We start from the raw sequence: 18,173 nt of genomic DNA, 5'->3' as shown, positions 1-18,173 counted from the left end.
GAAATCGACCTCCATCCCACTGTCGAGCCGTTGATCACTACCCACTGGGCCTGACCTTCTAGTCAGCTTTCTATCCATCTTACTGTCCATTTATCCAATCCACATTCCTTTAACTTGCTGATAAGAATATTGTGGGAAACCATATCAAAAGCTTTGCTAAAGTCAAGATAAATCACATCCACTGATTTTCCCCTATCCACAGAGCCAGTTATCTCATCGTAGAAACTAATCACTTTCCCCTCCTTCAAGTGCCTCAAAATGACTTCCTTGATGCAGCCCCTCCAGCCCTGATGGGAAAGTATGTCTTTCTGCAAGCCCAAATTCATTGACTCAGAAAACAGGTTTGGAAAGGATCTTGATAGGGCATCCAGGGCACATCTATAATTACGGGAAGATCACTCTGCTGCGATTGATCTTCTGGAGTTTAATTTTGTGTGGTGAAGATGCGGCAAAATCAACCTCTCAGTGCGGAGTACAGGGTTTGATGGCCAAGCACAATCGCATGGAGTAAGGGACATCAGTGTGAGATTACCAAGTGTCAGACTACACTAGGGAAGAAGGTGGATTCTGATACATTGATTCTAGTTACGCAAATGGCGTAGCTAGAATTGAGTATCTGAAATTGACTGTATTGCCTAGCATAGATATAGACTTAGTCAAGCCCCCGACTCTGAGGAAGGGCCAGGTTAGCCTGAACCATCCCTTAATAACCTCCCTTGGCAGCCTAATCCATTACATAACTATCCCTGTATTTAAAAAAGTTTTTCCTATTATCTGCATATGATTGTTTGGCCGGATAAGGGTGATTAGTTATCTTGAACAAAAAAGTACATTTTCAGAATAATGTGGCTAGTTCGTTGTAGCAGCACTAGAGTGGCTACTGCTTTGGAACTGGTTGGACACCTCAAATCAAACCTGAATCTCTGTTTTGTCGAGATTAAGCCCATTTCATATGTTTTCTGTCTTCCATGCACATAGATAACGATCACTCTTTTCTTTAGAACAGTCCTGAGTCATACATATAATTTTTGCTGTGTCCATCCATCTGTCTGGGCAAGGTTCTACCATGTCCTCCTTTCACCCACACTTCCCAGCACTGTGCCAGCCCCTGCCCCTCCCCTGGCCTGTATGGGGCCTGCCCTAGCCTCCCAACGGAGGGGGTACACCTTCCCACACTATGCCAGACCCAGACCCCCTCCACCCTCAGCCAGCCTGGGGCTCAGTCCAGCCCTTCAGTGGAACCCCCCCTTACCCCCACACATATACCAAGCTGGACCCAGCCCATACACTTCAGATGTGTATTATAAGTTTCTGTCTAGAATTTTCTTCCAACCCAACTTCCACTTGCAAGTGGAGTGGCAACAGGGCCTCTAGTATATTTGAAGACTGAAGGAAAAGCTTATAAAAATGTTCCTTAGTCCAAGCTAAACATGCCTAACTTACTTAGCCTATCCTATCCAGATCCTCAAGGTTGTTTTGAATTTTTAATCTTGGCCTTTGCAGTGCTTGCAAACCATCCATCTTCAGATTTCATAAACATATTCTTCATTCCACTCTCAAAGTCATTAATGAAGATAACAAATAGTACTGAACCCAGGATAGATGTTATTAGGTACATTTTCCCAGTCTGAAAGCAAATGATTGATAAGTACTTAGAATATGTTCTTTCAGCCAGTTGTTCACCCACTTTATAGTAATTTCATCTAGGCCACGTTTCTCTCGTTCATGAGCCCGTCATGTGAGATTGTGTCAAAAACCATATTAAAACCAAGGTATCACATCTGTAGTTTCACCCCCATCCTCTAGGCCAGTCGCCTTTTCCAAAATGAAATTGGGTTAGTTTATCATGATTTCTTCTTGACAAATTCATGCTGGCTATTACTTACCCTTAAAAGTGGATGCTTCAGGCATTAAAGTTAAGCTGACAGATCTAGAATTTCTCAGGTCCTCCTCATTTACATATTTTTAAGGAGAGGTGCTATGTTTGTCCTTCCAGTGGCTTGGGTTCTGACTTGCGTGTCGTTCATGAGCTCTCAGATGTCTGTTTTGGCTTACATTCCTTCCCTCTTGTTGCTCATATTAATAGTATTGAGTGTCCGGTCACCATTAAATTTTTTTTTAGCAATGACTGAAGCAAAACAGACCTCAAATTTCTTGATTTCATCTGTTAGCTCTTTTTCCCTCATCAAATAATGGATTTACACTTTTACTTTTTTCTCTCTTGCTCCAAATATATGTATAGAACCTCCTCTTACTGACTTGTATGTCCCTTGCTAGATGTAACTTCTTTCGTGCCTTTCAGGTTGTTCACACACATGCTTACTATTCTTCTTTACTTCTCCTTAGCAATTTGTCTGTCTTCCCTCTTTTCAGAGGATTCTTTTAATTACCCCCAACCCCTAGGTCATTCAGAGCTCCTGATTGGAGCCATACTGGGTTCTTATTCTTATTTTCCACACAGCAGTATAGTTTGCCTTTGTGCTTCTAATATTGTCCCTACGGGCACATCTGTACTTATCTGAAGTTTCATGCTCTGGTGATTGATTTTTCCAGGGTTTGATTTAGCTTGCCTAGTTGGTATGCACTAAATCAAACCCTGAGGGGCACCTCTTTGAACTGTAGTGCCCCTCACTGTCATTCCTACAGTGGGACTGCACTGGAAGTTCGACTTAAGATGTATCGACTCCAGCTATGCAGTTCTCATAGCTGGTGTTGCATATCTTAGGTTGAATTTCTGCCCTGAGAAACCGCTAGTTCGCTAACTCTCCACTGCCCCGCACCACCCATTAGATAGGCTAGATCCCACAGGAAGACAAACAGTTCTCTGAATTTTAGTCTTTTTTTTTTTTTTAAATGCTCTTATTGTACTGCTGCCACTCCTTCCTTAGAATTGTCAGCTCTCTCATGTTATGGTCACTTTTGCCCAAACCACCTTCCAACTTCAGATTTTGTAACTAATTCCATCCTGTTAATCTGAATTAGTTCTAAAGGGCTGTCCCCCCCACTTGGTTGCTTCATCTCCTAAAACAAGAAGTTATCCTCTGTATAGTCCAAAAATTTACTGGTTATTGTGTTTTTCTGTATTATTCTTCCAGCAGTTGTCCAACATGATTACTGGGCCTTGTATTTTGGATATGTTCTCGAAATTTAGTTCATCCTCTACAGCCTTTTGTGAAATTTGTCAGACAAGGTTCCGTAATGTGTGTTGCAAAATTACAGGTACGGCAGTCCCATCTGCCGCTAGTGATTATACAGATGCTATCTAGCTGCTATCTTTAACTAATATCTTTGGGCTCTTTGGAAGAGATGTCAGAGCCCAAGATTCAGGCCTGTCAGGGTTCGTAAAACCATGTCTAAAATTTGGTTTTAGTGTGTTCTGTGGTGTTCTAAAAATTTGTCATAATAGGTTAAGACAAACCTGAAATCTGAGAGAACTCCCTTCCCTGTTGCTGTTAGATTGGTGTATATACCTACATTTCTTTGCCTTTCATGGTTTGATCAGTTAAGGCCTTATTGGAATCCTAGTTGTTTACAAAGACTCACTACTTTTTTAAGCAGTTATGAGTGTGATGTACTTTTTTCATCAGTTACCTGAGCACTTCTGATTACATCATGGCCAAGAATCTTCACTTACATTAGAAATAGTCTCCCTTGTATTTCTTACAACTAGCCTCCTGTAGGTATTCTAGCTGGAAACATTGTAACTGTTTTCTGTTTTTCAATGAAGACTAACATGCAGTCACATTCTGCAGTCTTGGTTTGCCTTCCATTTCCCAGCCACATTTACTAATTCAGAAAACTTCTTGCTTGCTTGATGAAAGCTAATATCTCATCTGTAAGGGGGTGTGTGTGTGTGAGATGTTTATCAAAATCCTATATCTATGTAATCCTTATAGTTCTTTCCTGTCTCTTCCATGCAGATTGCTAATTGAGTATCTGCAGCCTTTCCATCATTAGGATTTCATAGTATAGTGGCCTCTTTATCACTTTTGTGCTCTTGTCAACAAATTTCCCTTCTAGAATGGGTCTGGTCTTAGACACTAAATTGGCAGGCCTGTTCATGTTTATTTTTACTAGATTTTTCTTATTCTTATTTCTTATTTTTCTTATTCTTTGATTGCCTGGTTTTGATTCTTGGGATTCCCCTTAGTTCCAGTTTCTCCTCCTCTTCTCCCCCCGCCATTACTATCCTCCTAAAGTAAGGAGTTCCTGTTTGCTTTAAGTTTTTTTTTTAGCCTTTTTATGCAAGTTGCATTTATGAACTCTTTTGTGCACCTACCATGGTTTTTGTAATGTATTTTTGTGCAGTACCTTGCACATCAGGACTCCAAAATGCTACTGCAATACTACTAGTAGTCTGATAACTCTTTCATAGAAGGCAAATTGGTTGGACCTTCAAGTTAGTGAGAAACCATTCTTTTAAAATAAAACCAAGCCTAACTAGTTCTGTTGTCTTTCATCTCTTCTCTATTAATTTAAACAGCTTGGGAATTAGTAAGTTAAAATTTAACACGTTTCAGGAAAATGAATTAGTTGTGCTCATTTTCAATCTTTTGTGTTAAAGGTCTAGGCATCTTAATTTACACATGCCACCTGCTTACAGCACTGAAATAGTTCAATGATATTTTAAATGTCAACATCGTTCATCATTGTTATACCAGTTATTCATTGAAATGAGGGGAGCAATCAGCATCTCACCGCTGTGGTTTGAGGGTTTTGTGCAAACCCATGCAGGTGTCTTTGCATTTGCTGCCTTTGCTTTATGTTAGAAGGTTTTCTTCACGAACATAACAGCTAGAGGTTTTTTAAATGAAAGATGAAACTCTGGTAAATTTACCAATCTGTCATATATCTAATACTTTGCATACATGCCTCTCCTTTCCTCTCTTAAATGAAGGCATAATGGCCCACACTTGATCTGTTTATTTTCTTCATTCAACAAAGGATATGTTCCTGAAATTTGCATCATTTGAAGCATCTCTAATGTTGGACTTTCTGTAGCACCTGTGTAAATAATATCTGCTGCATGTGTAAGCTAGTACAAACCATCTACTACGGGCTTTGTTTGAATATTCTGGTAAAGAAGGCACCTTTCTTGATTTCCTTAAGTCAGTTGTGCTTCTGGTTGTGGAGATCCAAAAAAAAGTGACCCATGTGCGCCATTTAAAAAATTAAGCTTAGCTATATTCTTCTGTTAAGGAATTGTTCTTGATATAATGATAGTTCTGCCTGTAAAGATTTTTTTACCTCCTTTCTAATCTGTGTAGCGAGCAAACCACAGTTTTCTAGGAAGTTATATTAATCCACAGTCTTTCAAATTCCTAGTTCAGTTAGTGTCAAAGTTTAAGGTTTCGTTCTAGGCCTACTCAGCTATCTTTCACAGGCCTTACTAAATTATTCCTACACCTTGCTTGCTGAGAGTGAAACAGTAGTTCTGACTAAAGCAAAAAGGACATGATTTTATCTAAATGTGGTATTATTGTAATTGATTGTCTATAACTTGCTCAGTTTCTTCATTTTCATTTTATTAGTAAGAGCAGTTTATTATATTTCAGGGGAATTTCAGTAAAGGAGCCAGTTCAATGGATTGGCTGTGTTAATCTCTTAAATTATCCCTCTGTTGGTCCACCTACTTATTTTCAGAAACTTTTAGAATAAACTGCTTGCCCAGACCACTAGTATGTCTACATTATGAATCCAGTCAGAGTTGATCTTCGGGGGTTTGATTTTTTGCATGCCTGATAGGGATGTGCAAAATCAAACTATTTGGGGTCGGTAGTTGACCCCTGTATGCCTCCATATCGCAAGTTTCTTCTGTCAACCTCCCTCTGTGAGGATGGCCAGGTAAATTGATTGTAGATAAGTCAATTTTAGCTATGCAATTGCTGTAGCTAGAATTGTGCATCTGCAATCGACTTCAATGTCTAGTGTAGACCTGGCCTTAATCTAAGACCTTAAAGACCTGATTTTCTAGCTGGCAGTTTGTTTTCTGGTGTATCTAGTTAGGAAAGATTATCCTCATGTTCTATTCTTCTAATTCTGCTGCTTCCAATTCTCCTAGTCTATACATTTCTTACAGCATTTTCTTATTATGCTTTAATTTTCATATTGCTAAAGACAGGCTTATTATTGTCAGAGGATATTGATGTAAGTGCATGTTAGTGGGGGAAGGACAAAGGAGAAACTCTCATTCAAATTGAAATGTGCATCTATAACTATTTGACAGTTTCTATGGCTTTATTTACTTAGGAATCTTGCTAAATTAGAAAATTGAAAATTCAGTGTTCCATCTTGGACCACTGGTAGTCTGGAATGAAATAACAGATTGAGTCCTGACCATTTATAGTGTCACACACTTTGAAATCAGAATCAAGGGGGGAAGAAAAGGCAAACGTAACTAAGCATACATTATATGTTGTTAGGAAGACTAGTGATGTTAATTATTGTTGTCTTAGATGCAAGAATGCCATGGACTATTGCTAAGTCATATTAAGTTTGTTTTGAGGGTGGTTTTTACTCAAGATAAAGAAATAGATTGTCAAAATACACTGCAGAATATAATAGAATTCAAGATTTAGAGTCTGAAGTTCGTATAAAGGTCAGATGCTTCAGACCATAATTTAGTGGTTACTCATTTTGAGATATTTAAATAGGAAGATACTTTTTAAAGGCACATAGTGTTGATTTTATTGAAAAGTATATTGTCTCCCAAAATTTGTTTAGAAGCCAGATATGTGCAAAGAGCTAAGTTAGTGTTATAACTAAGATCAATAAATAATTCCTTAATGGAAATTTGCTAAGTTTGCTCTTTCTCTCTCATCACCTGCAGATAGTTAGTCAGTAAGAGCAGCAGCAGGAGTCAAGGTGGATTGATGAATGAGTGTAATTCAGTTTCTTTATATTGTGCAGCTTGAGAAATGCCAGTGGACTGACAGCAGCAGATCTTGCACATACCCAGGGCTTCCAAGAGTGTGCCCAGTTTCTCTTGAATGTCCAGAATTGTCACCTGAACCATTTCTTTAGAAATGGCACCTTAAATGGAGGTCCCAGTATACTTAGTGGTGGGACAAGTCGAAAAAGATCCTTTGAAGATGTGGAGTCTGCTGGAGTAAAGAAAGCTAGAACAGAAGGTGAGACTTTGGATATAAAAGTGGGAGGGGCAATATCACTGACTGATTTAAAATGTACTCTGGGCTGGAAAGTTTATTTTAAGTGAATCAGATATGACTAAAATAGTGGTGAAAACTAGGCTGGTAGTCTCCTTAGAGAATTTTTTTTGTAGGTTCCTACGCTTAGGGTGTGTCTATGCTAGGAAATAACTTTGAAGTTAACTTTGAAGTTACGCACTACTTCGAAGTAGGCACCAGAGAGTCTACACGCATTTTCCCTTACTTCTAAGTTAACTTAAAGTGGGGAGCCCAAATTCGAAGTCCTTATTCCATTCCCAAGAATGGAGCAGTGGAATAGTGGAGTAAGCAACTTCAGTGTTATTTTTGTGTTGTAAGCACAGCCTTAGTGAGTCCATGCCTCATTTCTGCAAGTCCCAAGCCATTTAGATAGAAAATAACTTGGAGGGAATATGTGCACTCTCTTGTGACTCAGCTGTTGATTCAGAAAGAGACAGAAGCATCTTTTGCCTTATTTCTAGTAGTCACAAAGATCATATACTCACAGAAATGTAGGGCTACTTGGAGAAGATACCAGGTCCAGATCTCCATGCTGATGCAGAGTCAAGTAAATATAGACCATCCCTACCAGATGTTTGTCTAACTTGTTCTAAAAACGATTTAATTATGTGGATTCCTCAGCCTCCCTGGAAAGTCTGTTCCAATGTTTAACTAACTTTGGAATTAGGGGTTGGGGGGATGTAGTTGTGGGGTTTTTTGTTTGTTTGTTTTGTTTTTCTTCTAATGCTAATTTAAATTTCCCTCACAATAGATTAAGCCCGTTACAACGGATCCTACCCAAATTGACGTGGAAAACAACTGATCACTGTCTTCTAGAACAGACATTAACATATTTGAACACTCTTTTTAGGTTCTCTCTTTTCCCCCCCTGCTCAATTCAGTCCTTTTTTTCTCAAAACTAAACATGTCTTGCAGTATCCCTGTAAGCGGAGCATTTGTGAGGCTACCCAGGAGAGATTTGGGTGCTGCCCCAGTGATTTACAGAGTGCCCACTGTTGGCAGCATGTTTTTCTGTTAGTGGCGCACATCTGTATGTGCCTCAGTGCATGGAAGATTTATTCCATCCATGAAAATGAGAGTGAACACAGATACCTCATATTGTAACCTTTTTCTCGTGGGTCAAGTTTTCTAAACCTTTTATCGTTTGTTGCTTTCATCTGGGCTGTCTTCAGTTTGTCTATATCTTTTTCCTGAAGTTTGGCACCTAGAATTGGACATGACACTGGTGAGACCTCAGCTGGAGTACTGAATAGCACAGGACATTTGTCTCACTTTTTTTACTTGCAACATGGGAGGTAATTATCCAGTCCTGCTTGGCAAATGAGGCCTTAGCTGTAATACTGTGTCTGATTCATAAGTCAGACTATAAATGTCATTTGTTTGTTTTTCACCTGTTTGCCATTGCTTAATTCTTGGTTAATTTAAGGTTGGCTGCCTTCTCTAGGAATTGTGTGCCTAACCAGCAATCCTCCTGCCCCCCCCCCTTTTTTTTTTGTCTATTACATACTGTAGTTAGACACATTTTCCCTTCCCTACAGGTACCCTTCCCCCACCCCCCCAAAACAAAAACAAAAAAAAAACCCTTTCATAATTAATTTAATAATAAACTGTATGGTAGACAAGGTTTTCCACAGGTGAAGCCTTGTGGAAGATGCTGGCTGAGCTTTGCTGCCCTCCAAAATTTACAAGAGTCCTAAATCATCTTCATGATCAGATGACTGCCACCATTCTCTGTAATAGCCTGGAGACAGACCCTTTCATTATCAAAATTGGGATTTAGCAAGGATGTGTTTATTGCCCCAACCATGTTCTCCATCTGTTTAGAAGTCATTTTAGTTCTCGTTAAAGACCACCTCCCCAGTGGAGTTGATACTCAATACAAAATGTATGAATAGCTTTTTAATCTTGACATCTGTGCTCAGTCTAAAGTCCTCAGGGCATCCAGGTACTGATCTTCGGTACACTGATGACTGCAGTCCTTTCACACCGTGAGATGACATTTAGTTCACACTAGATTTATTTTTTGCACAGCCTTACCAAAGCCTATGACCCTCTCTCACTATTGAAAAGACTAAAGTACCCCATCAACCTTGCACATAATCCATCACAAATCACCATTTGTAGACAAACTTTGGAGACAGTTGGGCACTTCTGCTTTCCAGTAGCTAACTTTTCAAAATGTAAAAAGCAACAGTGAGATCTAACACAGGATCCCATGCATAAGTGCTTCCTTTAATGTACAGCTGTCTGACACCTCCCAAAACAAGTCCTCTACTCTTCAGTTCACCCATGATCAGAGATCCTACAATGGTCAGAGGAAACGCTACAAAGACATACTGAAAGCCTGGCTGAAGAAAACTGGTGTGGACATGGCAGCTGGAAGGAACATGTCAGTAACCAACCACAATCTTTATGGTTCCAAAAACAGCATTCAGAATCTGCACCAAATATAATCTCAGAAAACATTTCTAGATCAGGATCAGAGAAGTGTGAATTGCTCTCTTTGGCATCATTGTGCTAGCTGAAGCCTAACGATGGGAACTGGAAGTGTCAACTATTTCTCTTCTGTTCACTTCAGAAAGATCAGTCTGACATACTTGGATGTGATGGGAACTCTAGTCTGTGTTCAACCTTAACCAAAATTTAGAGCTAGGAGCTAAATAACCTAGTCTAATCTGCATATTACAGGCAATAAAACAGTGCCAATATGCAAACCAACAATAAAAAATATACCAAAGTATTACAGTGCACGGACTCTGACAGAAAGCTGGAGGAACTGAAGTATATCAGTGTCTGAGGCCTCTGCAATGGCAGGGAGTTGATTAAATGAGACAATCCTGGCAAGTGACCTACACTCCATGATACAGAAGATTCTCCTCCATCCCCACCCCCCAAAAAAGGTACCACCACTCTGACCTAGAGGAAAATTCCTTGCCAGATCTACACATGGTTCTGATCTTCATCTGTGGCCATCTTTGATTGCCTTCCAAGAAAGGTGACAAAAACAAAAACAGACACCACAGACTACATGGGGCAAGGGTGAGAATTCCTTCTTGACCCCTGTGGGTACCCATCTGAAGTCCTGAAGCATGAGCTTTAAAAATATAAGACATGAACTGAAGAGGCCATCGGAGCTGCCAAGCACTGCTCCCTGCCAAACCCTTCATTTTCCTAGTTAATCGCTTCTAATCCCAAATCTGCAGGCCCCCTTCAGAATTCTTATTTTATGAACATGCAATTAATCTTTGTATATAGCAGATTTTTTTTCCTTTTAATAATGAAAATATTTACCCTTCAGTTTATTGGCTTGGCTGTGAGTTTTTAAATGTGCTCTGAAAACTAAATCTTTTTTTTTTTTTTTTTCAAACCAGCTCATAGCTTTGATGGATTAATACCAATGATGAATGGAGGAAATGAAGATGATGCTGAGAATATGCACATTGATAAAGAGTTTGCTGTTGTATCAGGTGGGAGTGGACAGTTTCCTGTTAACTACAACAACATTCAAATGGTTGAAGACACCAAACAACAGGAGAGTGGTTCTGTTGGACCAAAAGAGATTGAAATTTACACAGTTTCTGCAATGCAAACTCCCTGTCGTTGCAAGAATCAATATGCATTTTATTTCTAATTTAAATATAAAATATTTTTATTTTTGCACACTATTGTCCAGAGTCTTGAAAATTATTGTATTACTGTAATAGCTATTATATTTGAGCTTTTAGTAGATAACAAAGATGAGCTGTTTTATAGAACACACTACAAGAGTAAAAGGGAAAGCTTATTGATAGTCAAATTTTATTTAGATTATCTTTGGCTGTTTCACTTTAATTAAAGGCTTACATTTCATGTGCCTTGTTTTTAATTACTATGTTTGCAGCTTAAAGGAAAATTTCAGAGGTATTTTAAATTATTGGTTTTATTGGTACCAAATAGACTTAATTGCCAGTGTATACAAGGAAAAGTATATCCAATGGGTTTATGCAGATCTTGAAACAGTGTGTGTGGTACTTCTTGGCTGGTTTCAAACTAGCTCAACGAATGCTAAAAATAATACTTCAGACTTAACGACTGTGTTCAACATTTGTTCAAACACAGCAATACGACTGTAGAAATCATGTTGTGAACAGCAGTTGCCTTTAGATCTTTTTTGGATAAAAGACTTGATTCCATGGGATTTTCATTTAATTGCCATTTGGAACAGTCATGGAAATCACTGGATTTTGAATCAGTCATCATGAAAACAGCCACTTTTTAGTAGTAGCATATTAGTTCTTGAATTTTTTCAGGGGCTGTTTGATCAGGATGCTTTTTAATAACCCATGAGTGTATGTAGAATTACTCTGTCTTAAGAAAAATTGTATTGTTAGCTTTCCCATACACATGCTAGTTAAAGGGAGGAGTTACTATTGTAGTGCATTAATACATTTTGGAATGAATATTCATACTATGATAAAAATATTTCTGCTTGATCCTGTAGGTCAGAGTCATCAAATGATATTAAATAGATGTTAGAATATATAGGAATTACCAAAAAATCCCTTTTTATTAATTTACAAATAGAGGAAAAGCTCCAGTAATAGTTACCAAAGTTTAACAAGTTCATAAACATTGTGTATTGTTATAAATGCTTATTTTCAACAAATATAAAAATGCTGTACCCACTAGAACTATCACTATGTGCTTTTGAATATTTACTAACAAATGCCACTGTTAACTTAATCCATTTGACAAAGATAGCCTACATTACCATTTTTGAAACAGGACTCTGCACTTTTTTCAGTTAATACAGTAAACTCTGTTTTAACCATTATTCAAGCAACCAGACTTTTCAATTAACAGGCGTTCTGTGCTCTGTGTTTGTGGCCAGAGGGTCCTACGCTCTCCTGCCCAGTACCCACTGCCCAGAGCAGCTCCCCACGCAACATGGCCATGCATGAGCCACACAGAGCGGCTCCCCACATGATGCGGCCATGTGTGAACTGCCCACAGCAGCACTCCACGCAGAGCAGCTCCCTGCACGGTTCCCTGCCCAGAGCAGTTTGCAACACGGCAATGCACAAGCCACCCAGAGTGGCTCGAGGTGCAGCAATGCACAAGCTGCACGGCACAGCCATGTGCAAGCTGCCCAGAGTGGCTCCCTGTGTGGTGCAGTGACCTTTCCAGAGCATATTGGAACCTCCCACATATCCAGCGTATTGGAATATCTGGCAACCTCCCTCTCCCAGGGCTGACGGATGTGAAAGAGTTTACTGTAAATACTTATCAAATTTTTATTGTGCCTCTTTGTCATGACATTAGGCACGATGTGTTGACTCTTTTTTTTTAGTTCGACTTTCAGCTGGATTCTGTGAATAATAAGTTCAGTTATTTTCATTATTTTAAGTAGTGTAGGGATAAAGCAGGAAACTTCATTTGTTGCACTTAGTGTCACAGATCACTCTCTGAATTCATGCACTTTTATGGCATTGTGTGTTACTGTATATGAAATACCAATGTCTTATGTATAACAGTTTATATTTATGTTGAGAACTGTTAGAGAACCACAACTTTCCACTTCAGTGTAAAACAGTGGTACTCATTACCTTTCTTTCAAACAAGGACCCCATGTTTTAAAATTTGGCAATTTAGTAAGAGAAAATTTTAAATGCCATGAGCTAGAAATAAAACCATACTTTTCTGTACAAAGGTTTGTGTTAATATGTACATAAATATATGTACATATGTTCAGAGAGACCTAGAAAACAACATTAAATACTTCTATCAAAATTCAGAGCTAAAGTCTCTAGGTTTGCCCTGCTTATCAGTAGCCATATAAATATATACACACATGTACCCCCCCATAGGTATTTTTAGGGCAGACCCAGTAATCTATTTTTATGCTAGTAATTTGAGTACCACTGCAAAAGCATATATTTGAAACGTGACTGAAATTTGTTTTTATTGAGAAGATAATTATTGTACGAATTACTAAAATTCAAATGAGAAATTGCTTAAACCAGAATGTTTTTACATGCATGTTTTTAGTATTTCCTGTTTTTTTACCAGTCTTATGGTCGTCTGTGCATTCTGCTGTTGCTGTTATATGGCATTTTGCATGTGGATTGTACAGATGTTACAAATCTATCATTAAGGAAAAACACTTTTTCTTGCTTAATATCTTAAGTAAACGAGTTACACTGAAATATTTGTTCAATATGCAACCTTAGGGAACATTTTGTATTCTCTTCCCCATTGACACAAGCTTTTTCATATTGCTTGCTTCAGTTGTACTGTTACCTGAGATCCCTCATTAAAGAGGAGACAGGAAACCTTAAATTAATCACCACAAAAACTGTTGTCCGTGCAAATTTCAGTTCTTGCATATAAACTCTTTAGTTTCAAGTGGGTTTTAAATTTGTGTAAAAAGCTATTTTAACTTCAGAAACTTTTGTTCCATTTACCAAAATAGTATTTGGAATGTTGTCTGCTTTGTGACTCTACACTTGTCAATTAGTATGATTTTTAGACAAATAAGCAATTATGTTAGAAAGATTAGCTACATATATTTACATTTCTCATTTAGGTAATAGTTACATTTTTTTAAATTAACTGTCAGATTGTTACTTTTAAACTACCTGCCTATATTGGTCTGGAATATAAAAATTAGGTTTGCACTTCCTGTCTTTCTTTCCCCCGAGTTTCCATAAATAGGTTTTAAAAAACAAAGTGGAGTACAGGGGAGTCGTTTTGATGTATTTCCATTGATTCTCAATTTTTGGTGACAGATGTATTTCTTAATGCAGATATGAATAGCAGTAGCTCCGTTTTGAATGCATTGACAAATGGATGTACCAACAGTGGACATTTGGACTTCACCGCCATAACACATTTCAGTGGAATGGATGCCAGACATGAAGAATGTTTAATGCCTAATGGAATATCTCCTGCCAGTAGGCACAGAATTCATACCAGTAATGGAAATGAAGAACCAGAAAAAGTCATGAATACTTCTACTGATATGTGTGGTTCACTGCATCTGAATGGAAGTCCAAGTAGCTATGTGTCTAACAGGCCCTCATGGGTTGAAGATCTTGGTGATACTTTGCACTATGGGCATTATCATGGTTTTGGGGATACTGCTGAAAGCATCCCTGAACTTAACAGTGTTGTTGAGCATTCCAATTCTGTTAAAGTTGAACAGAAATATGATAATACTGTGTTAGGAACAATGTATCTTTATCATGGTTCCTAAATCAACATCTTGTCAAAATCATATTGAAATTTCTACCAAATGTTTGGGAGGGACAAAAAAAACCACCTAGCATTAAATCTGAAGAATGCAACTGTTACTATTTTTACATTTAGATTTAAGTGTTTTATATAAACATTCATTTGACAGTCTTAAACTATAGTTTTAATTTGTTGCATGTTTTTATAGCGAGGCATGTAGGTGCTGTTTATTCAACAAAATGCTTATTATTTGCATTTTACTATGAAATGTGGTTTTATACTAGTTTGGTGGTTTGTTTTTTATTATTATTATTTTATTTTCAAGTTAGTGAACACTATCCCATTTTTGAAAAGTTGTCCTTCTTCTTAATATGATCAAACTGTAGTGAATTTTGTGCAGAAAATAAGGTGTGTGTTTGTGCATCACTCTTAAAGTAAAAAATTTCCTTTCTTCTATTTTTTGCTTAAGCTGTGGTAGCAATATCAATGCCAGCTATCACTATGCAAGGTTTGAAAAGTATTGTTGTTAAAGGCATTTGTGTGGCTCCTTTAACAGAATTGGAAGTTCATCTTTGTTCTGTGACAAATGCTAAAAATGTAAAGACAAAAGTTTAAAAAAGTTTAATTTCAGTGTAGCATAAGAATTTCATCATTTGTTGGAGGTTTTTGCATTAGAGGAGTGGAAAGTAGATTACCCATGTTCAGTTGCAAATGAACATGTGCTTCAGGGTTGGTTCTTGTTTAATTTTGTTTCTATACCTTAAATGAGTGCTTGATGTTTTATCATAGCTCACAGCTTGGAGGCATGTTGGTACTGGTTTTGCTTTTTATGCAATTTAAAATAACTGCTACTCGTTAACAGAAAATTGACTGATCTTAATATGCTGTACATATATTTTGTTTGCTTGTTTTTTTTTGTTTGTTTTTAACAATGGCTTTGAAAATATGTATCTCTAGCCAGTTAAGATACTTTTAGGGTTATATTCACTGAAAATATATTGTAATTTAAGGTTAATTACACAAGTAAACATTCACACAAGTACTCTGTACAAGCATTAATAATATACTACTTTTGTGATTTGATAAAAAGTGGTGGGGAGGAATATATTAAAAGAGGAAGAATCTGTAAGTCCTTTAACTGTATCAATTTGTGTGTTTGTTTTTAAAGGAATTTTTACAAATTGGTTTTTAAAAAAATAAATGTTCATATTGTATCTGGATTTGTTTTATTTAGAAGTGATAACATTCATTGTGAACAAATGTTTAATAATTTTAAAGTCAAATCTCACATAACTGTTTAATCCTCTATTTGTGTGGAATCTTAGTTTGTGTTCATTACATAGTTGGCCAAAATAACCACTTAGCTTCTGGGAACAAATGAGCAGGATGTCAAGACCTAAATCTCACCTGCAGCATGGCTTTTCATGCTATAAGTTTGGGCAAATTAACTCTTCACATTTATTAACTTAAAGCTTGCTTGCTTCATTTTTCAGTGTTCTTAAAGGGTTCTACATATGCTTTTTGTTTGTTTGTTTGGACAAATCAAAGCTATTGGTAGTTATGACTGTGTTGTGTGGATTTTCCTCCTCTGATTACAAGTAATTTTGTACACGTTGCTTGGTCACATTTTACAGTTTTCAATGAGGTTTCATGTACCCCAACTGAAGCATAACTCAATACTTGCATTTCCTGTCTGCCAGACAAGCTTTTAAGGAAACACGTAGCATGTTCTTTTTCAGTAATAATGAATGAAAAACTCATTTCCAGCACTCATTTTCTTTTTAAAAAACTGACTGAATAACTCATCTAACAAAGCAGGTCTTTGCCCATGAAAGTTTATGCTACAAAGTATTTGTTAGTCTGTAAGGTGCCACAAGACTTCTTGTTGGACTGAATAACTTGAATATCTGTATCCTGTGAATCGTTTTCTTCAGACCCGTCTTCTCATTCAAATACCTACTACTTACAAGACAATTTCCAAAACTTAAACTTGAGATTCTTGATTGCTGCCTCTTATAAATTCTTAGGATGTGTTCTGTACATTTTAAATTTATGGAAATCAAATTATATTATTAGTATAAATAAGCATTGCTGCTTTGAATAGGATGAATTTTGTTATATGTTTATAGCTCCATTGACTTGAAAAGTAGTTCTGTGATAGATGGCAAAATATGGGCAGCAGCTTCACTTAATGAAAAGTAAGTGAAATAAATGTGATACTTTTGGCAGAGCAAATTTAGATGGATTTGAACTACATGAAATCAAATGGCAAAAAATGTTGTTGTAGTTTTCCCAGTGACAGCTACTGTCCTTCCAGACGCTTGAGTTTATAAACTTAAACCAGAAGCATAAAATCTTGAGGCTGACCTGAGGAGGTCATACAGTCCAGTCCCCTGCCTAAAGCAGGATCAACCCCAACTAAATCATCCCAGCCATGACTATATCGATCTGGGACTTAAAAACCTTTAAGGATGGAGATTCCACCACCTCTCTCAGTAGCTAATTCCAGTGCTTCACCACCCTCCTGGTGAAATAGTTGTCCTAATATCCAACCTACACCTCTCCCTCTGTAACTTCAGACCATTGCTCCTTGTTCTGCCATATGTCACCATTGAGAAGAGTCTCTCTCCATCCTCTTTAGAGCCCCCTTTCAGGAAGTTGAAGGCTGCTATCAATCAGCCTTCAGTCTTCTCTTCTGCAAACTAAACAAGCCCCAAATCTCTCAGCTGCTCCTCATAGGTCATGTGCTCCAGCCCCTTAATCATTTTCGCTGGCCTCCGCTGAATCCTCTCAAATGTGTCTACATCCTTTCTATACTGGAGGGCCCAGAACTAGACACAATACTCCAGATGTCACCTCAGCAGTACCAAGTAGAAGGGAGTAATAACATCTCTAGATCTGCTGGAAATACTTCTCCTAATGCACCCCAATATGCCATTGGCCGCCTTGGCTACAAGGGCACACTTTTGACTCATATCCAGCCTCTCATCCATTGTAATCCCTAGGTCCTTTTCTGCTGCACTGCTACTTAGCCAGTCGGTCCCTAGCCGGTAACAGTATTTGGGATTCTTTCCATCCCAAGTGCAGGATTCTGCATTTCTCTTTGAACCTCATCAAATTTCTTTTAGCCCAGTCATCCAGTTTGTCTGGGTCACTCTGGACCCTGTCCCTACCCTTCAGTGTTTTCTACCTGATATCCTAGCTTAATGTCATCCACAGATTTGTTGAGGGTGGAATCCATCCCCTCATCCAGGTCATTAATAAGGATGTTGAAGAGTACTGCCCCTAGAACTAATCCTTGAGGCACTCCACTTCAAATCAACTGCCAACCAGATGTTGGGCCTGTTCATCAAGCCAGCTTTCTATCCATTTTACAGTCAATGTATGCAATCCGTACTTCCTTAATGGGCAAACATGTTGTGGAAGACTGTATGAAAAGCTTTGCTTAAGTCAAGATATATCACATCCAGTGACCTCCCCATTCCACAGAGCCAGTTACCTCATCATAGAAGCTACTCAGATTGTTCAGGCATGACTTGCCCTTAGTGAATCCATGTTGACTACTCTTGATAACTTCCCCTCTTCCAAGTGCTCCAAAATGGATTTCTTGAGGATCCCCTCCATGATTTTTCCAGGGACTGAGATGAGGCTGACTGGTCTATAGTTCCCTGGATTGTCCTTTCCTTTTTAAAAGATGGGTGCTACATTTGCCTTTTTCTAATCATCCGGGATCTCTCCCAATCTCCACAAGTTTTCAAAGACAATAGCCAAAGG

General features: G+C 38.0%; 1 protein-coding gene across 5 annotated transcripts in view; it reads left to right on the top strand.

Moving 5' to 3' along the window:
• ANKRD10 (ankyrin repeat domain 10) overlaps nt 1-15,641 on the top strand; it is a 41,805-nt gene extending 26,164 nt beyond the window's left edge. For 2 of the 5 annotated variants that reach the window (XM_074990364.1, XM_074990355.1), the window contains 3 exons: nt 6,910-7,130; nt 10,559-10,654; nt 13,973-15,640. In XM_074990364.1, the coding sequence (XP_074846465.1) occupies nt 6,910-7,130; nt 10,559-10,654; nt 13,973-14,421 (766 nt within the window). In that variant the 3' untranslated portion in view covers nt 14,422-15,640. Of the gene's footprint in view, nt 1-6,909; nt 7,131-8,383; nt 8,483-10,558; nt 10,689-13,972 lie in introns of those variants that run through there. The other 3 variants (XM_074990346.1, XM_074990373.1, XR_012645018.1) reach the window with 3 other exon arrangements.
• Nucleotides 15,642-18,173: the final 2,532 nt, after the last annotated feature.

This window comes from Carettochelys insculpta, chromosome 1 (genome assembly GCF_033958435.1).
Source record: "Carettochelys insculpta isolate YL-2023 chromosome 1, ASM3395843v1, whole genome shotgun sequence".
Lineage (NCBI taxonomy): Eukaryota > Metazoa > Chordata > Testudines > Carettochelyidae > Carettochelys > Carettochelys insculpta.
This window is presented reverse-complemented; position numbering and strand designations above follow the sequence as displayed.